This window comes from Strigops habroptila, chromosome 1 (assembly GCF_004027225.2).
Source record: "Strigops habroptila isolate Jane chromosome 1, bStrHab1.2.pri, whole genome shotgun sequence".
NCBI classification, from domain to species: domain Eukaryota; kingdom Metazoa; phylum Chordata; class Aves; order Psittaciformes; family Psittacidae; genus Strigops; species Strigops habroptila.
This window is the reverse complement of record NC_044277.2, coordinates 85187471-85213043: the sequence shown is the minus strand read 5'-3', so window position 1 is coordinate 85213043 and position 25573 is coordinate 85187471. Positions and strand designations below refer to the sequence as shown.

Genomic DNA, 25573 nt, shown 5'->3' with positions numbered 1-25573 from the left:
TGAAATACCCGTTGAGGGGGAAGGGAGCACAGAAGCAGAAATAGCAGCATTGTGTGCAGCTTTTAGTGTGCGGTCCAGGTTCATGGAGTGGTGTGTAAACAATTCACTTTGCCACGTTTAAGGACAGGCACAATTTTAGGAAATCCAAACACCCTGTTAGCCTACTGACCTCTAGATAACCTACTTCAACAACAATGAAACATACAGTATGCTGGGGAGGAGGAGGGGCAATGCTGGGAAGATGCTTTGCTGCATAGGAAATGGGCCAAGCAAAACTCTCTCTTCATTTTTGATGTTTGCTTGCTGATTCTGTAAAAGGAGAGGAGTATCAACTTGTTGCCTGACAGAGATTTGCAGTGAATTTTGCGGCTCCATAGGAGCCCAGGCATTAACTGTGGGGCATGGTGCTGCCTATACTTGCCTTGATCCTCTCATCTGAGAACTCTGCTTTTCCACAGACCTGGCTGAAATGGAATCCAAAGAGAAAGTGGCTTTGCACTGTCCACAGCTTTTCAACTCAAAGGCCCAAAAGGATTGTGCAGATAGAACCCTTTTGCCTTAGACACATAGTCTCTAGGTGAGAGAGACTCATGTATTTCATAGGTGAGAAATATGGTAATTGAGACAAGGAGAGACCCAGAAACATAGAAGCACATGCAGAATGGAAAATTAGGGGAAAATTAGTGTTAAAAACAGCAATGGGGGTGTTCACATGGCTGCTTGGCAGCATCATACATTCAGTAAACAGATGTCTGTACAAAACCCTTCAAAGTCAAACTTCAGGAACAAACCCTTACCTATGTTTCTTATTCTGGTGCACAGTGAGGTGTTGGTCAGGCTGTCACTAAATCCTTTCTGTGCAGGAAGAGCTGTGAGAAGGACTTATACAGTGAGGACATGCCACCATTTGCATTTCTCACATAGGCATACAGTCTGCTTCAGAAAACACCTAAAGCCTATGATGAGCAACCAGCATGTGTTGAAGTGCTTTCTTGACTAATTCAAGCATTCCCATCACCTGAGCTAGCCTACTGTCTAGAAATCTATACTGAAGTGACTTGCCCAGTGGCAGTGCAGAGGACAGAAGGGATGTCGCTTCATTTTCTCTAATTGCGATCACTTCTAGCTGCCAGAAATGGCACTAATGATCAAAAGGAAATCACACGTACAACAGTATTTTATCTAGTTTGATATGTATGTATTCTGAAAGCCTGGCCTTGCTGTGCACCACACTGTGAGAATGCAGAAGACAAAGACCATTATAGCTGCACCAGCTTTGTGGTGTTGCACGTAAGAACCAAGAATGGCACTGTTAGGTGGGCTAACCACAACGGTGGGTGAAAAGAAACACAGGCAGGCCACAAGGAACAGTTTCATTGCAAGATTATTTCTGCCTGTATCCCTTCAATCTTTTGAAAAAATCGTTTGACTCTTCCTCCTCCCAGCCCTCAGTTGTAACATACTGGAGCTTCATCGCACCCTGCACTTATATAAATGACATCAGCACACATGCACCACGCACGAATAACAACAGCCATGACTACAGTATTGTAAGAGCAAGAAATCTTGTTCTTTGTCATCTTGTTACATTGGTCCTGCAAGCCTAGCCATAAAAAATGCCTTGTAACAATACCTAATATCCAATATGTCTGCAGCAAAACACATTTTCCATGTAATCTGTCTGTATCAAATCTGTATACACTGCAGAAAGAATGACTTGGAATGGGAAGAAAGAAGGAACATTGAGCTCTAGGAAAACTCAAAGGAACATTTTATTGTAACATTTATAATAGAAAGTTGGGGGGTTTAGTTTTGCCCCAAGGTGTAACTTGCTAATAAAAGTTCTGGAAAACCTGCTGTGTATAAGAACCCTGGCCTATGATGTCAGAATTCATTATGCACACAGGGGCTATTTACAGCCTTGTAAAGTTGTAGACAAGGAAATTGTTGCTGAAATATAGTTTCAAAAGTTTAAAGGTAATCATTCAACTGATGTATACACCTCAGCTATTGAACAGATCTTTTAAACAGTTCTGTCTAAACCAAAAAAGATTGAATGGCTTGAGTTGCAAACATCCACCCATGTTTCTTCATACATGTTGGGTATAAAATAAACATATACATGTTGGGTATGAAATTATCTATCTATCTTTCTATCTACCTATCTATCTATCTACACATGGGTAACTGTGGTATATTTATTTTTATTCAAGAGTTATCTGGGTAAACCTATAAATTAAGTATATGCATAAGGTGTTCAGAAGTAAGACAAACTGGAAACAATTTTCACCACCCTGTTTTCCTTCCCCATTTATTCACTTGAAAAAGAAAAAAAGGAGGAAAATCAAGAAAAAAGATGAAAGAGGGAGAGAGAAGAGCCGCACATAGAAACAAGCAAAACCAAAAAAAAAGTTTTTTCAGCTTTTTAAATCTAAAGATATTTTATCAAAAATGCTGAAACATTAATTGAACTGTGTATTTTTCATCAGAACAACAGCTGTGGATGCATGAAGCTTCATCTAGGATCTATCAAACTTTGAGACAAAAGTGCTGCTGAGTTTGATGGGTCAGGAGAGTCTGCAAGAACCTCCTGAGAAAGCACTTACTCTGGGTCATACAACTGAGACTGGCAGTGCTGTATTTAAAATTGGAGGGGAAAAAACGTTGACTGTACAGTGTGCTGTTTCACTCGATTGCTGCATGCTGGTTTATTCTTTGGCTTTAAGCATTTTAATTGCTGCTATAGTGATTTTTCCACCACTCTGAAACGGCTTTGTGACCAGATGTTGTTTGTCATTTGTCCCACAGTAGCTGGCAATAATATAATTACAGAAATACAGAAAAATGTGCTCAGCACTGGGGATTAATAGCCAATCCAAGCATTTTCCTACTGAATCACTTTTTCAAATATTCCTTCTCACAGCAGTCCAAATGATTTTCTAGCTCTGGCTGAGCTAACTTCCCAAGCATTCCACTTATATTTATTTTTTCTAATGCACTTGTCAGCTACTTCAAACTCCACCCCAACTCCTGACAGCAAGGCCAATCGAACACCCTCTCATTGTGGTTTCATGGGGAACCAGCTCATGGCCGCAGAAATGGACTGCACCCAATGGCACAAGCCCAAAAATAACTGCACCACTTCCACTTTTTTCAATGCCTCTGCATTGTTCCAATAGCACTGAGATATTACTACTGATTAATGCTGCTATACAAATAACATGCAAAATGGGGGAAAGCTTTAAGGGGGTTTTTATTCTGCTTTTACTCGTGTTCACAGTAAAATTTCCATTGGCTTCAATAAGCTCTGTATACCAGACTAGCACTAATGCAATTTCATTAACTTAGCTGAATTACTCCTTGTTTATAGCAATGGAAGTGAGTGGAAAATCAAGGCCAACAGAATGAGAAATGATCCTATTATTCTCCCCAGTTCTGGGTTTAGAGCAGAGGTTTAGTTTTAGCATTGGCTTCTCTGGTCATGTAAGCTTTTATACCTTTCCTTACTCTGAACAGCCATTTTGGAGAGTTCACTTTTCTCTCAGTCTTTCAACTCTCCTCCCTCCTGATGCTGCTGTGCTTGCTTCCTCAACAGATCTAGCTAGATCTGCTTGATCTAGCCTCACTAGATCAAGCAGACAACTTGTTGGCAATTCAGGGTGCCTAGTGGTCCACTCAGATGACAACTGATAACAAATGTCAGGATTGCAAAAGTCCTTCAAACCTGAGAATTTCTCTGTGCTATCATGACATGCATTAGAAGCCCCAAAAGGCAGCAGTATGTATGGGGAAGGTGAGCAACTGCACAAATCAGGCAAGTTTCTCTCACATCCCACCAAACCTATAAACCAAAGACATCACCCATTCACCTATATGAAAAATATTTACCCTGCCACATCTTTTTCACCTAAAGCAGAGATCCTCAATGCATCCAGTCTGCCAGCACAAATGCAGTTACATCGGACCTACCTCATGCCATTTTTAAATGCCATTTTCAATATGGGTTGGCTGAGACTTCACCTCTATGTTGGTCACCCTGACATCATTCAGTGACGCACAGGATGCTGCAAGTGCAACTGTACTGCCACTGAAGGAAACACAACTTGTATGGACCCTGGTGGAACTGGAGCAAGCTTGAGGTGAAGGAAACACCAGGGCAAGAAAATGGCCCTAGTTCCTTTAATGCTTAGCTAGCCAGGCTGGACTGCACTTACTAATGAGTTTATATAACTGTATATTCTATATGTATGAATATATATGTTTTAGGTATATGCTATGTGTATGAATATACATAGGTAAAGGTTGTACATATAAGTAAACATGTATATCTACATCAGTATATGTAAAACAGTTCATGGTTTTCCATTTAGGATCTATGTAATTGATAAAAAGCCTATTGTTCCTAACTTTCAGCTGGGAATGTGCCACTTTACAGGGCTAGATCCAGTCTCTGAGAAAAAATAACTTTAGAATAAAACTAGAGACAGGTTGAAAAGAAAACCAGCCATTGAGACATAATCTGGACATGCACAAATATCACCACTAGTTATTTTTACACCCAAATGTCCCAGTGAGATGCACCGGCCAGAGTATTACAAGTGCTCAAACTTTTAAAGGCAGTGGCATGTCTCCACCCCCAGATTCACATTTCTGTACGAAACTCAGAGACTTGAACATGCTACCTCCTGAGAGCCAAATTTCCCCTTGGATCCACATTGCAGATATTGGGAGTTGGAATAAGTTATCCTTTGGAGAATAAATTAGTTACTGGCAGGACAACTTTGGCAGCAGCTTAATCTTCCAATCAGTTGCTCCACTAGCATTCTTCTAACCTGGAGAAAAGAGCACATCCTCATGGGTCCAGCATTTCTCAGAGTGAGTTTCTAATAAGATTCAGTTTGGAGGGCAGAAGATGTTAGATTTTCTGTTAAACCAGTATGGTCTTTCTCCATTAAGGCCCGCTGGGTTGGAGAGCTTTATTGTTGTTTTGTTTTGTTTGGGTTTGGGTTTTTTTTCTCTTCTTTGTGAGAACAGGAGGAGTAGGAGAGGAAAAAGCCTAATTCAAATAACAGCAGGATTTGAATAACTGCGCATGGGACATTGTATCCTCCCTACCACATGCAGCAGCAGAGCTGCACTGCCTTACCCATGGGAAGTCACTTCCTCTCACCCCCTCTGTGGCTGCTGTTTCTTTTCTTTTTCTGCTCTCTCTCATATGTCTTCAAAGCCTCCAAGCTACTGTGTCTCATTTGTTGAGATAATTAGAGGCATGATTAATCGTAAGAGTTGTAGGCTACCCGTTAGCTAATGTCTTACCAGAATGCAGGAAACAAAGTCTCTACCCCATGAAGGTGCACACTATGATTCCCGCAGCAGAGCCTCTGGTAAAGGGCAGGCAGGGCAGAGGTCTGTTTTCATGTGCAGACCGGATCAGAGACACACAATGTACCCCACCGGGTATTATTTGTTGTACTGCAAGAGCACCTGTAGATCCCTGCTGCACACCCCAGCCTCATTGCCTGGTGGGTGGAGGTAAATGTAGGAGAGGAATCCTTCTACAAAGAGATTACAGAGTGTATGTCTTAAGACACAGCTTGGGAAGTGCTGGGATCTGCTGGCCAGGCCTTCTTCCCACACCTCTGGCCAAATGCCTGTGCCATGACTAACATTCCCTTGGTCAGCATGCCTGTGGATGCCCACCTTGCTGCCTTTGACTCCACAGCAGCTCCCTTCTGATGCAGACCCTGCTGTGCTTCTGGGAAGGTCTGCCTTCATCCCCTCAGTCTCCATCAGCAGCCTTCAACCAGTAATAAAAGGAGAAACTCTTGCAGAGAGAAGCCCACATCTAGCCCAGCTCCACACACTAGGAACTCACCATTGCACCCACACAGCATCACTTCCCAAACCAGAGGACTCGTTCACAAGCCCCTTGCTAGCCCAGTGGCCTAAAAACCCAGCCCACAGGCAGTGCCACGAAGGCACCCACCTACACCAGCCTTGCTGCAAATAGTGGGCAAGGACAGGTTTCAGAAGAAGAGTGTTCAAGGCAGCCTACCTGCTAGTAATGTGCTACTGTAGTGGTTAAGTACACCACTATTATGCGTAGTGACTCAAGGAAAGACAAGCATCATCACATGCAATAACAAAGAAAAGACAGTGTTCTCCAAGGGGGAAAAAGAAAGGAAAAGAAAGGAAAAAGTATCCCTTAAATCCATTTTCTTCTGGTTTGGGGTGTTTTGAGGGTTTTTTTTGTTTTTTGGGGTTTTGGGGTTTTTTGGGGGGGAGTAATTTGCATTTTTGTTTTTCTGGAGACTGAAAATCAAGGAAGCAAAAGAGGTTTAACTATATCTGGCACTTGAAGAGATCTGTTGCTTTGCATGTGCATACAGCTTTAAAGGCGGTTTGGTTGTGCAGAAGAGGTGTAAAACGCCTTCGTTACTGCTTCGATCTGGACATTTATTCTGCCTCTTCCCTGGTGTTATTCAAAAGGCTTATCGTACCCAAGCAACGGCAAGTGTTTTTCCCTTCCAGGGAGTCCCAGTGCGAGGCACGGAGGAGGTCTCGGGGGAGAAGCAGCCTGCGCCCCGGAGTACCTGGCACCCGGGACCCCCTTTTGGCGGTGGGAGAAGGAGCCTCTGGCTCACAGAGACCCTATTCACAGCCCAGCCCTAAACCTTAAAGGGGTTTATGTCGGGCCATGTGACCCGAACCCTCCAACAAATCTCTCTCTTCCTTTCCCTTCGGTCCAAACAGTAAAAACCCTCTCCACGAAGTTTTAATAACGTAAGTGTGATGTCAGCCTCGCGTTTAAAAGGCATCACAGGTCTTTATAAGCAGAGGATATTACCCCGCCCTGGGACAAATCCGAGGCGAGAGTTTTCGCTTCTGGAGCTATGGGGGACGTTTAAACCCAGGCAGGCTGCAGAGAAGGCCGGGATTGAAGGGGGGTTCCTCAGGGCCCCTGCGCCGCAGGGCGCTGCCCCTCTCCGCCTGTCAGCCCGGGAATTTATTTTCGTGGCAAAAAGCAGGCATAGCTGGCGTTATCGGCAGGGATGACACGAAAGACAAACAAGGGGGCCTTTGAAATGTCCGGGGTTGGAGGGGTCCCCCTTCTTCCTCTCCATACAGTGGCATAATTCATCTGAGGGGGGAGGAGGGGGCGGAAAGAAACCCTATATAGATGTATTTTTTAAATTGATCAACTCAGGAACTACCGGGAAAAAGTGCACACGGGGGAGGAAGCTGGGGCAGGGGCTCGGGGGATGGAGGGGCTCAAGGAGATGGGGGCTGCCCCTAACCCTACCCCTGCCCCGGCAGGTGAGGCGGGGCCAGCGCCCCCATTTCCAGGAGCCCAGCGCCACCCAGCGGAAAGCCCCGGCCGGCGCCACGGGGGGCGAGTGTCTCCCCCGGGGAGCACCGGGGAGTCCAGCGGTCCCCGGTCCCCCCCCCCCGTCACGGAGACACTGCAGCTCCGACGACAGCCACTCCAGTGCCTGGAGGGGTGAGGGGGGCAGGTTGCAAGGGGCATCGTTTTGAAACGTCAATTTTTCCCTTTTTTTGCTGTCCCCCCTCCTCTGTTGCAATGGAAGAGGTGGATCTGCTATGCCGCAGACCTCTGGTGAATTTAGGGAAGCAGGAAATGCTGGTGTATCTACTGTGGCAGTGAAAGTTAAAAATATATATAATATATAATATATATATATATTTTTATTTTTTTTTTTTTTAATGAGAGAAGTAAATCAAGTGGAGGGTTTTTTGGCCCGGACTCCATGTTTCCGAAAGGTCAGTGGTATCATTTTTGACGTTGATTATGTAGCTGTTCTGGTCTCAAGTATGCTCTCCCCCCCTCTCCTAGCGTGGTGTGCGAGGATGGTATTTGAAAGGGAGGAAGCAGATACCGAAAGTGATGGCTGATGAATTGTCTAAACCCTTCAGGGACATTTCTTGCGGGGGCTCGGAGGCAGCTCATCAATAAAAGCCTCCCGGATGGAGGAGGAAAAGAGAGAAAGAGTGTGGGGGGGGAGAACCCCGGAGGCACCATCACCCTCATCCTCCTTTGACCCCATGGGGGATCGTAGCAGACCCAGGGTTTGGAGGGACCGATGTGAAAAGGTGTGTATGTGGGGGGAGAAGCGGCCTGTAAAAGCATACCTCCCCAAAAAATTTATAGATAGATAGATAGATAGACAGACAGACAGATAGGTGGATATAAACACGGGGTTATGGTCTCCTGCCCCGGCATCGCGAACCGGCCCTAATGGGGGGTGACCGAGGCTGGAGGTGGCGGGGCTGCGGCCGTGCCCGGCCTTGGCAGGCCCCGCTCCTGAGGTGCGAGCTTGGATTATTACTTTTTTCCAAACTATGTTCGTAAATCATGTAATAATCCGGCACTCAGTAACTCGGCCCTACCTTTGAGTGGGTCGTTATGTTTTATGGGCTTTACTTAAAAATTAATGCAAACCTCTCACGAAAGGAGAGGGGGGTGCTGGGGAGGGAGGGAAGGCGGGGGAAGGAAAGGAGAGAGCGAGGAAACCTGCTCCTGATTAGTGCCTTCCCTGGCAGCGGGGCTGGGGCTGCAGGCGATCCCGGCTTCTCAGCCCGCGGGCACCGCTGCGACGCGGGTGAGGGGCGTGCAGGGCCGCCCGGAGGGACCGGGATGGTGACTGAGGGCATAGCTCTAGGCCCTTCTTCCTCTGAAATTGAAACCAACCCACACCCGCTTGGATGCTACCGGGATGCCTGTCCACCTAGCCAGCCCCCTGTCTGGCTCCCCCCTCTCTGCCCACCCGCCGAGACCCCCTGTCTGGCTCCGGGCCCTTCCCGCGGAGCTTTTTACGCTTGTTTCTGCGGGAAGGGGATCCTGTTTGGAGCGGCGGAGGCCAGAAGGCTCGGGGGATGGAGGGGTGTCCCGGGGAGCGGCTGGGAGAGGAGGGGAAAGCGCAACCCTCCGCCAGAGCCGGGGGCACGGCTGGCTCCCTCTCCCCACTGAAACTATTTGCCGCGAATGGTATGGAAAGTAATTAAGGTCGGCGCATGTATGAAAATTATTGACAATGTGTAAAGCCAGAAATCTCATTTGATCGGAATGTAAACTTGGGCGGGGGAGAAGCCAGTCAAAAACGTCCCGTGTGTTCAGATCTCGGGCCAACCCGTGTTTGCCCGTACTCGCGGCTGTCAGTGGGGTATGCGGAGCCGTTCGGGGGGTGGGAGCTCTCCCGCCAGCCCTGCAGAGACAGGACGAACCCCAAGAACCCCAAAGTCGCTCCTGGCTCTTGAGCGACCTTTACCACCGACACCCGACCTGGATGTGCGGGGCGGGGGGAATCGGGTCCGACACCCATCTCTTTCGCAGCGTCTGCCCAAGCCAGAGCCTGCCCCTAACCCTCCACCTGCCCGCAGCTGCCCGCTCCGCTGGCCGCACTGCGCGGGCACCTCGCCGCTCTGCTCTGATCTCGAAATTTCCCGCTTCTTGTTTTACCCCGCGCCTGTCACGTTTTATTTACACCGACAAGAGGATACTCGGAGACAAAAGAGTCTTGTTTTGTTTTGGTTTTTTTTTTACGTCAAAGATGTTTTATATTTTTGGAAGGGTTGTGTTTCCTTTTAGAGAGGTGACCTATATCCTGACCGCTGTAGGGGGTTTATTTTGATGCTCCGGGAAGTTCAGTCGGAGCTCTGCAGAGCCGGGAGGGGGTAAAATCTTTAAAGTTGTCATCTGGCATAGGAAAAGCGAAGTCTACCTACACAAAATACTGGGTGGAAGTGCTGGGGGGCTGACACTTACAAACACGACGCTATTATTATACGCGGAGCGCGTCTTTGTGCAGGTTTGATCGCCTCGATGTCCGCGCAGCTCCGAGAGGCTGTTGCAACACCCGCAGTATCTGCCGGGCGGCCAGGTCCCCTCCATCAGCCGGAGCCTCTGCGTTACGCCCCATCTGGGCCGCCTTCCTCCTGTGTCCCACCAGCCCGGGGGAAAAGCATGGAGGGGGGAAGGGGACGGGCAGCCCACTGGATCACGGCAGACGCCCTCGGCACACCCAGCAGAGCCCCGCGCCTGGGTGCAAGTCAGCTTTGCTTAAACCCTGGGCGGTCGAATGGAGAGCGGACACCTCGGGCTCGCAGGGTGTCTTTTGGCTATGGCTCCCGTGTAGTGATGAGGGCGGGATTGGATGCAGGGGATGGAGGTAGCCTTGGGGTGTTGGGGGGGATGGAGGGTCAACGTAGCAACAAAATCTTAGGCTGTAGGTGCCCCCCGGAAAGTCTAAAAGCTGGAAAACTCTTTTCAGCCCGTTGAAGAGACCAAATGTCTGTTCTCTTCATCAGAAACTGTCTGCGAGGAAGATGTCTTCGCGCCTCCGTTGTTCAGCGCTCGCACTCCCCCTCGGCGGGGTCCTGCAGCCCCGGGGCCCGCGGAGTGCCGGCTCCCTGAGGGACACTCCCGGGATCCGTGGTCCTGCATGTCCAGCTTTGGAGAGTTGGGTGGTGGCTCTTCTCCCACCTGCTGAAGGCCGATTTTCCCCTGGAAAACACTTCCCTAAAGGCGAATAGATTCTGCTTCTCGACTTCTTCTCGCCTATACTTTGTTTCTTGCCTGTTCTTTCTCTCCATCCTCGGGGGCTGAGCAAAGCTGCCCCGGACGGGAGAGCTGTGCAGCAGGGAGGAAAGGGGAAGGTGCGGCCCTACTAATTCATGATCACTACCTGCATGGAGGCGTCCTGACCTCCACAAGGCTTAGCTCCCCACACATCTAGGCTCTGCTGAAAATTTTCCCAAGGTATCTTCACGGGAAGCGGGCCAAACCCATGTGATGATATCCCAGGTAACCCTGTGGTAGCAAAATACTAGGAGAGAGGTGCCGTCTCTGTGCAGGGGGCACGTCTGGTGATGCTTTTGGGGTTTTTTTCCTGCAAGATGAAGTAGGCCCCTGCGTTTGCACTGAATGTCCTTGTCTGCCCTTGAGATGAGAGATGTCTCAACCCCTTGGGTGCCATGACCATCTCCCCTTTTCCTCTGCCTCGGAAAAGCAGAGAGAGACCGACTCTTCAACAGGAACTGAGAAGAAGGGTCCTGATAGCAGCCTTCAGGGAGACGTCTATAAAAAGAGTCACTCCTGTTGCCCGTTGCGTACGCAAAAAAAGAAAGGGAGGGGGTGCAAAAAAAGAAGCGGAAAAACCTCTCCAAACAAACATTGGGATCGCACGGCTACTGCCAGAGGTCCCGAGAAGTCAAGAGGTCCCGGGAGCAGCACAAAGGACGGGGCCAGACCTCTGCGAGTCCCTTCCCACCCCCGGCCTTTCTGCTCCCCCGACTGTCCTGACCCCCCCCCACCCCGTTCCCCAGGCGGTCGCCCCGGGCTGCCGGGGCCGGGATCTCCGCTGCGGCTGCTCGGCTCCTCCAGCTCCTTCAAATGCCCGCATGCCCCTCATGCGGAAAGGGGTCTCTGTCTGTCAGCCGCTGCAGATCGAGATCTAAATCCAGGCACCCTGAAACTGACAGTTGGAGGAAAATCCTCCAGGGCTTAAGGAAACGCACTTTTACAATACTGGAGGGATTTGTTTAAGTTTCAGTCTCGGCTTTAATTGAAAAAACGCTTCTCATCTGCAGGACCTCAGAGGAGAGGAAAGAGCCTGAAGCACGCAGTTAAAAAAGGGGAGGAAAAGAACAGAAAAAGAACAAAAAGAAGGAAGAAAAAAAAAATAGGGACTCCAAGATAACCGTAAACATTTATCTTTCATATTTGTCTCCCATTTTCTTAACTGGTTTAGTCTAACTTATTTCATTTAGCCCACGAAGCAGAGGGGACTGTGTTATGAACATGAAACTGAAACCGCAATAATGAAGAGATTTCCTAGAATAAAAACGATGATTATAGAACAACATCTGAGTAACCAAATCTGCCAAAAAGTTTTATTTCCGTATACTTTGGTAAAACAAACCAGTCGTGCTCCAAAGCTGGGATCAGCTCAGAAATGGATACACCAACCAAAATAAACATCTCCACCAAACAGCAAATGCACTTCTGTTTAATCACAGGCACTTCAAATCACCTTTCAAAGTCCCAGAACTATGTCTTGGAGACTTAATGCTATGTTTCAAACAAGCGTCTGCGGCGAAGAAGAGGACGTTGCTTAACAGGTAGAAAGCGGCTGACTGATACATCGTGTAACCCCCGATTCTCCTGTCAGGGCTGTGACAAGTCGCGACTGATTCAGCATGAGGCTCCCTGCCATAGGGCTGCCCTGCCCGGCTTTGCTCGTCGTCTGCCCCGTTTCGCACGGCGAAGAAAGCAACGACACCTTCGTATATCGTGACATCTGTGTTGGGAGTAAATGCCTCTTCCCGCTTGGCTAATGTTAGTGATCAAAACGAACTGTCTGAAACGGGGGCAGGTTAGAGTGATGTCCAGGCAACGTCCCCGTCCCCCTTTCCTTGCCTTTAATACTTTTAGCCTCCTGACGATGGCAGAAATTACTTGGACATGTCATCCAAAGGTGACATGCAGACAGATGTCCCGCCACGGAAGGAGAAAAAGCACGCTCGCTCGCCGATCTAGAGCGGGAAAGGATGTTTGTGTATAAAAACACGGATATTTAAAAAAAATATTCCTAATAGGTCGTTAGAATGCGATCAGGCACGTCAGCCCCCCTGCCCCTCCAGAAAAAGAAATATAAAATAAAATAAAAAACGTTGAAGAGATAGATAGATAGATAGATAGATACTTTATTTTTACCATGGGAACAATTTGAATCGATGCCTCGGGAAAGGTAAACACTGTCTATCAACCGGGCGATTATTTTTTTCTATTAAAAATGTGTAGTAAACATTGCCGGGCTTGGTAGTGTTTTTCTTAGCTGATCCTCAGATACAATCAAGCCATTTTCGGACACATTCCCATGTATGTAGCAGTGGTGATCTGGAGGAAGCTGTCGACGCCTGTTCAGTTAATTTAGGTTTTCTTTGTCTAATTACTGTGGAGCTTAGGGAAAAGGAGCCGGGCTCAGGGCAGTAAACTGACACTTGGGCTCTGTGTGTGGTATCCAGGCAGTTTGATGGAAAAAGCCTGCTTCCACTCAACTGCAGGTCACTGTCTGGGACCAGCCCCACCCCCTCCCTGCCCATACCCACCAGCGAGCTCTCAGCACGGAGCTGCGCTGGAGACAGGCGGACACAGAGACACACACACACAGCGCTGCAGGCACGCTGACAACGGCGTCCCGCTCTGCCCGCGTCCTTCCTACCCCCGTGCCTTTGGTCCAGCATCCCTATCTGCTCTGCCCCTCATCCTGCAGCCGTCCTCCCTCCATCTCCAGTTTGATCCTGGAGCCTCCTCCATCATCTGGGAGCCGGCCTGTGCCTCCGCCGGCCTCTCTCACCCTTCCCCCTCCGGCGCCCCGCTTCCTCTGGCAAAACGTAGGCCAGCACGCGTGACCCACCCACTGCACCGGGGTGGGGGGACACATGCCGGGGAGGCGGACGGGACCGCATCCCTGGTCCTGGGACTCGACCCTGTCGCCTTATTAAATTAATTCCGTTTTATATGGGAGTGGGAAGGGGTAGCGAGAAGTATTTAGAAGTAGAGGTGTCGCAGGATTGAGGAGCAGCAGACACCCTGCCTGGGGCTCCGTAGGGAGGGCAACCCCCCCACACGCACACATGCCCGCACCCGGCGGCATAAGTACCCGTGAGCCCCGGGGCGCACCGGCGGAGCTGCGGGCTGGCAGCCGCTCCCCTTGTCCCGGGGCGGTCCCGGGAAGCCGCGGGCACACCGGTGCCTGCGGGAAAGAGGGAACCCCGGGGAAGCGGTAAACGGTGGCGCTGCGGGCTGCGCGGCCGGGGCTGGTGCGGCGGCAGCAGCAGCAGCGCCTCCTGCCCAGATGACGGGTGGACAGAGGCCAGCTGGAAAAGGGGTGGTCTCTCTCGCTCCCCCTCTCGCGCCCCCTCTCTATCTGTGCTGATTTCTCGGCCGGATTCAGGGGGGTCTGCGAGGAAAGCGCGGGGGGGAAAAAGAAAGGACAAGATTGAAGGAACTGGTAGGCGGTCGCCTGTGCCTTTACGCAAGAAAAAAGCATTTATGAAAGCATAACAGTGCGGAAGAGATTGGGGGGGGCTTTTACGCTTCCTCCCCTTGCCGGATTAGGCAGCGGGATGGTCCCCAGGTGGGGGGCAGAGGAGGAAGCGGAGCGGCGCTGAGCGGAGCCTCCGCGGGCGGCGCGGGGAGGGCGGGGGCCGAGCCGGGGCCGGGCCGGGGCCGCGCTGGTCCATCCCGCCCAGTGCCTGGCTCCGGAGGAAAGCAGAGGAGCCATTGCGCAAGGGACCGCGGGGAGGGATGCGCAGGGCGCTGCCGCAGCCCCGCCGCCGCCCTCCGCGCTGAGGAGGTGCCCGGAGGACAGCGGCTCCCACCGCCCCCCCTCCCCCCCGCTCTCCCCCTGCGGGGCACCCCCCGCCCCGGTACCCACCCCGCCCGGCTCCCCCCCTTCCCTCCCAGCCTCACCCCACCCTGCCCCATTCCCCTCCCTCCGTCAGATGACCACCGAGAGCGGCCAGCAGCGGCTGGAGCCCCCCGTCCCTCTCCGCTCCTGCAGCCCGGCTCCCGGAGCTCTCCAGATGAGCCGGCCGCCCTCCTCCGCCCTGGAGACCTCCACCTCCTCTTCCTCCACCTCCACCTCCTCCTCCTCCTCTTCGGCGGCGGCGGCGTCCTCCAAGAGCAAGAAGGCCAGCTCGGGGCTGCGACGGCCCGAGAAGCCCCCCTACTCCTACATCGCCCTCATCGTCATGGCCATCCAGAGCTCGCCCTCCAAGCGCCTGACCCTCAGCGAGATCTACCAGTTCCTGCAGGCCCGCTTCCCCTTCTTCCGCGGCTCCTACCAGGGCTGGAAGAACTCTGTGCGCCACAACCTCTCCCTCAACGAGTGCTTCATCAAGTTGCCCAAGGGCCTGGGCCGCCCGGGCAAGGGCCACTACTGGACCATCGACCCGGCCAGCGAATTCATGTTCGAGGAGGGCTCCTTCCGACGACGGCCCCGCGGCTTCAGAAGGAAATGCCAGGCGCTGAAGCCCATGTACCGCATGATGAACGGACTGGGCTTCGGCGCTTCCATCCTCCCGCAGGGCTTCGACTTCCAGGCGCCCCCCGCCTCCCTTGCTTGCCACTCCAACGGCTACAACCTCGACATGATGCCCAACGCCATGGCCAGCGGCTACGAGGGACTCAGTGGAGGCCACCACGTCCCGCACATGTCGCCCAACCCTGGCTCGACCTACATGGCCAGCTGCCCGGTGACTGCCAACGGGGACTATGGCCCCGACAGCAGCAGCAGCCCCGTGCCCTCCTCGCCGGCCATGGCGAGCGCCATCGAGTGCCACTCGCCCTACACGAGCCCTTCGGCTCACTGGACAGCCTCGGGGGCCTCGCCCTACATAAAGCAGCAGGGCCTCCCCGCCGCCAACGCCGCCTCCTCCGGCATCCACTCCAGCGTGCCCTCCTACTCCCTGGAGCAGGGCTACCTGCACCAGAGCCCCCGCGACGACCTCTCAGGTAGGGTCCTGGGGGCTCGGGGGGAGGCGGCAGGGAGCGCTGCGCCTGCGGGGGGTTTCACCGGAGGCGAGGGTTTTGCGTGGGGAATCCCCGACCTTCCGCGGTGTAGGAAAGAAGAGGGGCATTGTCTGCGAGAGGGAGGAAAATACACGTGGGTTGGAGCTGCTCTGTTTTGGGAAAGGGGGGCTGTCTGGGAGGGCTGTGGGTACGGCTGCGAGCATCCCTTCTCCTTGCCCAGCGCCACGGAGGAGCGCTCCGAGGAAAGCCCGGCTCCATCCCGGCTCCGGCCCGGCTCCATGCCGGCTGGCACGTCCCCCCCGGAGCCGGCGACATGTGCGCGGCGGCAGGACCGGGGCGAGCCCAGCTAACCCGGGCTGTGGCTGTGGCTTCCCTTAGCGGGGAACGCCGCCAGGCATCGCCGCCGCCTCGGTAAATCGCGGTCCGCGGAGCCGCGGCGCGGGAGTAATCAAAAGAAGGCGTTAAATGTTATCCCCTAAGCCCTGCGGGGTAAATAAAAATAATAACTAAAAAAAAAAAAAAAAAAGGAGAGGAAAAAAAAGAGGGGGATAAAAAAAGAAAACAACCCCCACCCGCTTATCTTGAAAAATGAGAGAGAGATTAAAGCGGATCCAGTGTATTTCTGCAACTGGAGGGAAAGAGTTTTCTGGTCTCTGTCTCCCACCCCCCCCACGCCCCCCGGCCGGTGATCACAGACAATGTCTGCTCAGAAAAATCCGAGCACAAAAATGGGTAAAAGATGTTGGGCTCTTACGGGGAAATTTTCCAAATAGCCCTTTTAAACGTGGGTCCCGGAGGTTAAGCAAACAAAGACAGTCTGGGCTGGACCACACCGAAGAGGATTTTAGCCTGACTTAACCCCTATGAGAGCGGGGTCTTGTTCAATTTTATGGGAATTTCAACAAGTAACAAATACAGGCGACCTTCAGCTCTGGGTCCCCTCCCGCCCCCTCCTCGGGTGCCTGTCAATCACTCTTCTGTCCTTCGGCGAGCTCCGCAGCCTGCCCCGGCCTCCCCACAGCCGGGGAAGCCGCTCTGCCTTCGCCGCAGAAGGGACGCGGGATGTTGGGGAGAGCCAGCGACTGCAAAAAATAGTCCCAAATCTCAGATAGCCCTGGTATGGTCCTGGGGAGAGACGGCTGCGGAGCGGTCGCCTCCTGACCAGCGTTTCGACACGAAGGGGTGCGGGGACGAGGGGCGTCCCGAGTTGGTCTCCCCCGTGCCCGCGGGGCTCTGCTGCTGGGATTTAAACCCACTTTTCGGAGATTTAGGTCTCGGTTTTGAGGGCCGGGGCGAAAGGCCGGCGGGTCACAGGGGCATCCATCCCCCGGCGAAATACGTACCTTTACCGTTAGGAATTTCTGCTTTGGTTTGTTGTTATTTGGTGGGGGATTTTATTTGGGTTTTTTTTTTTTTTTTTTTTTGGTTGGTTGGTTTGGTTTGGTTTATTTATTTTTGTATTTATGTATGTATTTATTTGTTATTATTTGTTTTATTTCCTCTTCCTTTCTTTCGGATTTTTCCTTTCCCTGTTTTACTTATCGCGGCCCCCACGGGGCCACGCGTTGCGCGGGAGTGGGACTGACCCGGTGAGCGGGGCTGGGAAGCGGCTGCTCCATCCTTCTGCTAGGCGCCCGAGGTGGGAAAGGCCATTCCTGCAAGAGAAATTTTCAGCCCAAGAACACAAGGGGAGAGAGCAAGGGCTCTCGTCCCCCCGAAGCCTCTACCACGGCTTCCGAGGCTGCTGCTGCTTAAGTCAGAATTGTTTCTGTTCAAGGACGGATATAGACGTAGACGGATCGATGGACGCTTTCTTAATGCCGACGACGAGCGTCCGTTACCATCAGCTTAGATGTAACGCCACCACTTTGTAAAACGGCGTTTCTCCACTTATTTTCTAGAGCTTCAGGATCTGGGCCCAGGACTGCAGTGGAAGCCGTCCCCATTCCCTGATTAACCAAAAGAAAAACCCGAACCTTTATTCTTTTGCGTGATCCAATCCTCTTTCGTGCGTGCCATGTAAAATCTCTGTGGCGCAAAGGTTTTAGTAGAGTGAAAGGAGATGGCGAAAACGGTACCGACATCCTTCATTCGTATTTATTACCAGCAATATTCTTTCTCCTCCTCTCCCCACAAAACCAGTAGCAAGTGGATTTTGCCTTTCCCTTTCTCTTAGTTAACTGCAAAGTAAATTCGGAGGCAATCGCTGTTGATCGGTCAATAATCCTCTACTCAAGACAGCGACAGGGCTGACTTCAAACCTTGAATTTGCATCAGACCCAAGAATAAGAGAGGAAAAAATTGGAAACAGGAGGCTCGGTTCTGCTAAAAGGATTTTGAAGCTGAGGGGTGGGGAGGAGACGGATTTTTTTCTCACACTATTAAATCCTGCTAAATGATTGAATCAGGATTGTAATAAAGTGCCCCGGTTTATGGTGAGCATACCAGCAGGGTTATTAGAAAGCCGAGGAAATCCAGCGAAATAATCACTTTTATAAAGTGAGCTCTGCGGGGTGAAGCAGGGGACAGTGCCGGAGGAGACAGGCTCAACGCGCCGCCGGCCGCTGCTGCCCAAGGACTCCACATGCCGGGAAAGGAAAACCGGGATGGCTCCTTCTTTTTATGTTTTCTTTTTCCTTTTCCCACTCTCCTGCTCTTTCTTTTGATCATCTCACCACTCTTTTTCTTTCTTTCTTTCGGTTTTTCTTTTTTTCCTTATTCCATTTTTCCCCCTCCCCCCCCCGTTTGACCTGGGTTAGATCTAACAAGATCCCGCTAGCCAAGTTTGGCATCCACACACCAATCCAAATCCCTTTCTGGCTCTATCTACTCTGCGGGCCTTGCTTAAGCGATGCTCCCCTCCCTGCCGAATCCAATAGGAGCCCTGCCAGACTAAAGATCCCAGCACAGCCCTTACAGCGCTGGCTGAGGAAGGGATCTCCCATGAGACCCTGGAACCTTATCCCCCGAAAGGCTGCCTTAGGCTGTGGTGGGAAATGAAAATAGGGATTTGCAAGGCCGGTGCCACGGATGTACTTCGCTTGTTGTTGTTGATGAACCTTAGGATGTCTTCGGTCTACATCTTATGTTTACGAAAGCACACACGCGAATAGGCGTGCACGCTCGTACGCACACACACACATAAATAAATACAGCCTCAACACACAGACTGATTGTGTTTAGAATTCAACATGCAGCTATTCAAGTCAAAAGCAAAAACCTCTCAGGAACGGGATGGGGAGGGTGAAGAGGGAGCAAAGACGGGAACCAAGCTCAAATGGCTGCGGCGCATTCAGAAAACCACGCAATTGGCATCGCCTCCTCACACGCACACGCTCTCACACTTCACCCTACGCCGCGGCTGACCTGACCGTGCCCGCAGGCAGAGGGGCCGAGCGCCAGCCATGCCTGTGCCCCCGCGAGAGGGAGGGACGGACGGATGGATGGACGGAGGGAGGGATGCTCCGAGACGGGGTGCGCCCGGGATGCGGCCGTGCATCCGACCTCTGGCATCCACCTCTGCCGCCCTTCGCTTCTCGGCCGGCTGTCGCACGGTTGTGCGGCTCCGAATCTCCCCGCGGAGCAGGCACGGGCGTCATATGGGCACGCGAGCAGCCTCCAGCCCACCCGCCGTCGGTGTAGGTCTTCGCGGGATTCACGTCCCCTCCTCCCGTGGGGCGATGGGACCCGCCGCTCTCCCTGCCCGGCAAGCGGGACAGGCTTTGCCCCGGCGAGAGCCCCGTCGGCTGCCAGGGAAGCCAAAGAGGAATTCCCAGACCTCACGGTGGGGAGCGGGGGCCGGGGGAAATGGAGCAGCTACACACAACCGCTGCTCCCTGCAGGTGAAGGGCAAAGGGCTGCTACCCTCGAGCAGAGCCACCCGACTTCTCAGCATCTCTTCTTATTTCCTTCTCTTGCAGTGGGATTGCCTCGCTATCAGCATCACCCTTCCCCGGTGTGTGACCGGAAAGATTTTGTTCTCAATTTTAATGGTATTTCTTCGTTTCACCCGTCCGCTAGTGGATCTTACTACCACCATCACCACCATCAAAGCGTCTGTCAGGACATCAAGCCCTGCGTGATGTGAAGGCAGCGTCCCAACAGAGACAATCAGGTGGCATTGAACAGAGCCGAGGTATAGACGGACCCACGCAGATTAAATATAATGTGCACTCTGATAGCATTGATAGTACACGAGTCACTTAGCAGAATTACCTAAGGAAACGGTGGTTTTGGTCCCCCTTCATCTCTTGAAGGACACGTACAGCTGATATAACTCTCCAAAGCTCTTCCTAAAAGAAAAATGCCTTGTGTGATGTGTTGGGTAATGTGGGACATAAGTGTCCTCATGCCAATTCTGACCACCTTAATCATAAACCACCTTTCTGTGACCTCCTAAAGAATTGAGCATTGGTAAAGGGGCAGTTCGTTGTATTTTTATAGGAGAAAGTGCCTTTGAATAGGAAAAATAAGTGTCCCAGCTCAGCGCCTGCGAGGACTCCCCCTTCCGTTGCTGCCTTAGCGGGAAATTTACTTTTTTATTTTTGTCTCTCCCTGAACCCCACCAAGGACACTTTGTGTGGACTTCAGCACCGACCGATCGATATTATTAAAACAGTATTGTTTAGCCCTTTCGTGTATAGACTGTAAGAAAAGTTCCAATTTTTTTGCCCAGTATTGCAGCAATACAATGTGTTGTTTTTTATTTTTACGAAAATTGTTTTCTACCACAATATTTTTTAAAAAAAGTATTTTAAATAAATCTCGTGTATACTCACACACTATTGCTTTAAAAGGAGAATATATTTGCACTTATGTATACTTTTTACAGTTTGCCAAAGTATTTTGATGTACAAAATTTTTTTTTTTTTTCCAATAAAATGTATATAAACGACTGTGCACTGGACAAGCACTAATTTTCTCTCGGCTCTTTCTGAGTAAAGTCTTCCACTCCAGCATCTGAGATCGTTAAAGCTGCAACCCCAAATCGTCCAGTCTCTGGAAGCAGAGGAGGGGAGCTAGCGACTGACCCTAGGAGGCCAGTGCCATGGTCTCTGGGCTGCACCTCCCCTCCTCACCCACTTCCCACCCTGCTTTCCCCCGCTGCTGGGGCAGACTTAAATAACCGGGGCAGTGGCCGCAAAGGCAGCAGGATCTAGACGGCCTGCTCCTCCTCCCTTCGAGGGTCCTCGGAGTCCGAAGCGCTTTCCCCGCTCTTTAGGACTGGGTCCCGATGTCCCCATTCCTCCGTGTCCCGCACCGTCGGATCCCCCTGTGCCCCGACGGGGCTTTGCCAGGTGCGGGGTGCAGGAGCCCCTGCACAGAGCGCAGGGAGGGCAGGTCACGGGTGAGAGGCGAGAGAGATTCGAGACAAAACCGTGGCTTGATAAGGACAGGGGGAAAACACCAGGAATGGCGTGGCCAGTGAAAGGGGCGGAGAAGGGAAAAAGAAAAGAATAATTCAGAAACAAAATAAAATAAAGGACCCCGAAAGCACCCCAGGCAAAACAAACCCTGTCCCCGAGATGCCCCGCGGTGCCGGGCGCTTGGTGCTGCTTCCCCGCGCATTCTGAAGAGTCCGCGGACGGGCCTGCCCCACGGCCGATGGATGCCCGCCTTGGCCCGGGGATGGCCACGGCCACGGCCGGGGGACTGCCCTACGAGGCCCCGTCGTGGGGCGCAGCTGGCCGCCGCCCCCCGCTCAGCCCGTCCAGTCCCATGGAGGGGATGGAGGAGCTCCGCTATCCCAATGAGCCTCTCAAGCTGCAGCTGCCCCACCACGCCGGCCTGACTGCCCCCGGACCCGAGCCCAGACCCTGGAAAGAGCCAGAGTTTCATCAGAATGTTGTATGTGTACATATATATAAATGCATACATACACACAGAGATATAAAATCATATCTATATAATTATACCTAGAGATAAAACCCTTCATTTTTTAAAATACATATTTATGCTCGAACATGCCCTTTTCTTCCCTGAGCTTCTCAGGGCCTGTGATAAATTATAAAGTCAGTCTCAGAGTTTGCTCCGACCACAGTGCTGTGTTTACATTCTTTCCGAGGCAAGCCTGCATGGTCGTAATTTATATCCTAAACACTTGAACGTAACTTGTTTACACAGGAATGACAGGACCTCAAAGAGAAAAAAACTGCCTCTGGCCTCCCCTCGCCCGGCCCGGCGGCGGCGGGGCGCCAGTGCCCTCCAGCGGCCCCGGCCCGCCAGCGCCCGCCCTGGTGTTGGCACTATGATTTGTACTTTATTATTTCCCCCCCGGTTCTGAATGCCATTATACCCCGGAAAACGGGAGTAACGCTCACACTGGCCGTTCTCCTGAGAAAGGGGAAGGATCTGCTAGGGCATCCTTCAGTTCTGGGCTTCTGTCTTCTCCCGTAACAATTTAAGACTGTTAAGGTTTCCTTTCCCCCGTTAAAGCTTCCAAACAAAGGACGTTTCAGAAGCAGTGCTCTTCAGACACTGGTATGTTTCTGGGTGCTGTCAATAAAATGAAGCCAGCTCTTTCTTCTGAATTTAAGGATGACTAGCAAATGACAGGGAGGAAAAAAGTGGCCAGATTTTTAAGTTAATTTAATCTGATTTTGTTTTGATATTTGATTTTATTGCAGTACCTTCTACCCTAGGAATTCAGCTCTTGTTTAGTCTAAAGAACTCCAATGGCTGCAGAGCCAGTGGGAGCCAAGACCAAGAGCTATGCCATTGCAAGGGCAAGGTATTTAAGTTTTAACTATACAGTTAAAAGTTCTTTGCATCTCTTTACATGTCAGTGAACATGCCCAAATACTTCACATTTTGGAAAAAGCCCCCAACCCTCTTTGTTAGAGATCCAGCACTTTGAGACTTCTAATCAAAGTACTAGTGATGCAGTGCTCATCTCTGAGACTCCAAGAGACTTACAGCATCAGAGAAAGCTGAAATTTCTGGTGTTAAAACAGAACTAGAAATCTAGGTGTATATATTTAGTCAGATCATTGTGGATGAGCTAAGGGGGATATACACGAAGTTACGCGTGTATTTACTGGTCATGCTGTAGGGAAACCTGTAGTTGCTGTGCTAAAATGAGCATCAGTTGGTATAAAACGTGAAAGGTTGTGTCTCTGCAGCTTACTTAGTTATTGCTCTTTTCTATGACAATAGTCTCTTTTCTTCTTTATCCTTTGTTATCTTTTCTTTTCATTCCTTGCCTGCTGACATGTCCCTGACTGCTTTGTCCTCTGTGTGTGGATTGTAAGATACTAATTGCAATCGATGCCTTTTTTTTTTCTTTAGCAGTGCTATAGCCCAAGTAGCACCCAACAACAGTCATGCAATTCCACTGAGTCTCAGTCTGGTTATCGCAGACTTGCAACCTAAGGCTTCAGCCTGTACAACCACTCTGTCTTTAGAGGTAAGCACAAAGGAGGATGAGAGCCGATAGCTTCCAGGTACACTTCTGGTCTATTCCAATGAAGAGCTTATGCATCCAAAAAGCTGCATTAGTTTTTCCAATGAAATCAGTTGGTCTAATGCATTACTAATGCATCCCCCGCAAACCTCACTTCACTAATGACCTCAGAATGCCACAGCTACGAGAAATCTACAATTAAATTACAAATAATTAGTCATCTAGACTGATGGCGTAGCTCACTTTTGGTGAGGCGCTAAGGCAAATGGATTGAATGTAGACTAATCCAAACATTTCCATTATTAGAGCACACTAGGCAGAGTTTCCGCAGGATGGGAATGAAATCACACTGGAGTGCCTCAAACAGTTTGCGTGTGATCTGCTATAATCTTACATATATATTTTCTCCATTCTCTGGTTTCATCACATTCTTACTGCCTCAGTGGAGGGATTTTGCTTGTGAGGGTGTTTATGTTACACGTAAAAAACCCACTCAACCACTCCAAAGCTAGGATCATTTGAACAATCAATTTAACATTGGCAAAATTAGCCAAATGCAGAGATATCTTATGTGGGATGTTGAATTTTTAGCTGGTGGTTGACCAAAGCATTCTTTAAAACAGTCAGTTTATCAACATCATTAAATCTCCTTACCCTTTATTCTATTAAGACCAGCACCAGATTAATATCTTGCTGTGTTTTGGCTCATCTGGCGAAGTACTTTTAGCCAACACAGTATTTTCAGTTTACTGTGAGAGTTTCACCCTGCTTTGGAGGCAAAGAAAAGTAAATATTTAATTTATTTCTTTTTTAATTCAATAACAATAAGCCTGATTTTATTGAACAAGAAAGATTTGCTTATAACAAATGCATGAGGTAACATTCAAATAAGCCTGTTCAATAAAATGCTAGGTATGTCGCTTAGGCCCTGAGAAAGCAAGGTGCTGTTTTCGATTATAATTTTAATATACCTGAGCCCGTGAGTGCTCCCATTAAAGTCAATAGGATTATGCACACACTTCAGGTTAGAAGTGTTTTTGCTGAAGAAGGATGATGGGACTAGAATGAAACACTACAGGTTCCTCCAATGTGCTGCAGCTGAGCTCTGTGTAAGAGCCAGAGTAGAATATACCTGATTCATATACAGGATGAAAATTAATTCAAAACATACTCTAGCTTTGAATAGAGATGTATTTTACAAAACCTGCTGGCATTAATCTGCATGAAATACTGCCTTAGCTAATAAGAACACCCGGGCTTTATTTATATATTGAGCCATTTTGATAGATACAAATGAAGAAAGAGGTAAATAGAAGCCAACATATTTTTGAATAAAAGCCCAGAGGTTCTCTCAGAGTTCAATGATCTTTGTGTCTAGATTATAAAGAATTCAGAGCAGCTTCATGTGACTTGCCAACTACTGAATAGAGCTCCAAAACATCTGTAATATTAAACAACTTCAAGCCTCCTTTTTATGCTTCTTTTCATCCAATAGTGATTTATAGAACTCTATTAGCTTCTCCATTGGTCATTTCTAAAAAGATGCTGGTAAGAGAAGGAGGTTTTAGAATTTGTTAGGACACCACTACCAAACTGCAGCTGGAATTAAAGGTATTTTAACAGTGGATTTAGATTTATTTAGGAGATTATGGAGAAATATTAACTGCATTACATCAGTTTATTTTAACTATTGCAAAATGGATTTGCAGCATTGTGCAGAGAACCATGGGCCTCAAAGGTAGTTTGATGTTTTTCTGGGTGATTAAAAGAGACTGAACTGCTTTTGGGAGGAACTGATAAAGGACAGATTTCCTGGACTAGATCTCCCACTGGTAACATTTCACTTGCAGTAGAGTTGCAGCCCATTAATTCTCACTGTCCAAATACAGGTAGCATTAGTTTAAATTAGAAGTTTTATAACTGATTTAGCTGAGCTACTGAAATCCTTTATGTACACAAACTTATCTCAATTTTCAGAGACCCTCTTTGGATTGGTTTATACCTGTCCTGATTAAACATATACCAAACACATTTTACTCAATGAAAAATCTGTCCGTTTTATTTTTGTATCAGTTCAAACTAGTTTAAAATTACTCTCTGAGACTGGGTTTCAATGCACAACAGTTTTCTGATATGATGAAAGGTGTGATTTAGTTCAAACTGCATAACTGGTGTTTATGGACACTCCATCACTGTAATCCCTCGTTTATACACATACAGCTGCAAGCTACACCAATACGACTAACTTTAAAGTGGTATCAGCCTCCCCAAAGCTGACTGAAACTAAAACAGGGCAGTGTCTGTGACTAGGCAATCCTCATGTTAAAAGGCTGCAGCTTTTCCCTATGAGACAGCTGAATGTTAGAAACTGGATCTAACGCATGATGGAAGCTCCTGGGGCATTTTACTTGTGGAATCAAGGCTTTAAAATCAGGCCTTGGGCCTTCTTGCATTCATGATCTTTTCCATCTGGAGGTTTCTCTGCCAGAGATTTGTTTACCACTGGTGGCTTGCAGACCATTTGCTGGTGGCTTAGAGACAGCTATTTGGTTACAGGACAGTGCCTCTCATCCTTTGTGGTGGAGAGAATATGAACAAACAGGAGGGGGAAGATG

General features: G+C 49.9%; 1 protein-coding gene across 2 annotated transcripts; it reads left to right on the top strand.

Moving 5' to 3' along the window:
• Nucleotides 1-14526: 14526 nt before the first annotated feature.
• On the top strand, nucleotides 14527-20469 carry FOXF2 (forkhead box F2). 2 transcript variants are annotated; one of them, XM_030486055.1, is made up of 2 exons: nucleotides 14527-15538; nucleotides 19477-20469. In XM_030486055.1, the coding sequence occupies exons 1-2, from the start codon at nucleotides 14527-14529 to the stop codon at nucleotides 19641-19643; spliced, it is 1179 nt and encodes a 392-aa protein (XP_030341915.1). In that variant the 3' UTR covers nucleotides 19644-20469. The 2 variants fall into 2 exon arrangements, with proteins under 2 accessions (XP_030341915.1, XP_030341924.1); XM_030486064.1 differs by lacking the exon at nucleotides 19477-20469 and adding an exon at nucleotides 17458-17981 and having other exon boundaries at nucleotides 14549-15538.
• The last annotated feature ends 5104 nt before the right edge of the window (nucleotides 20470-25573 follow it).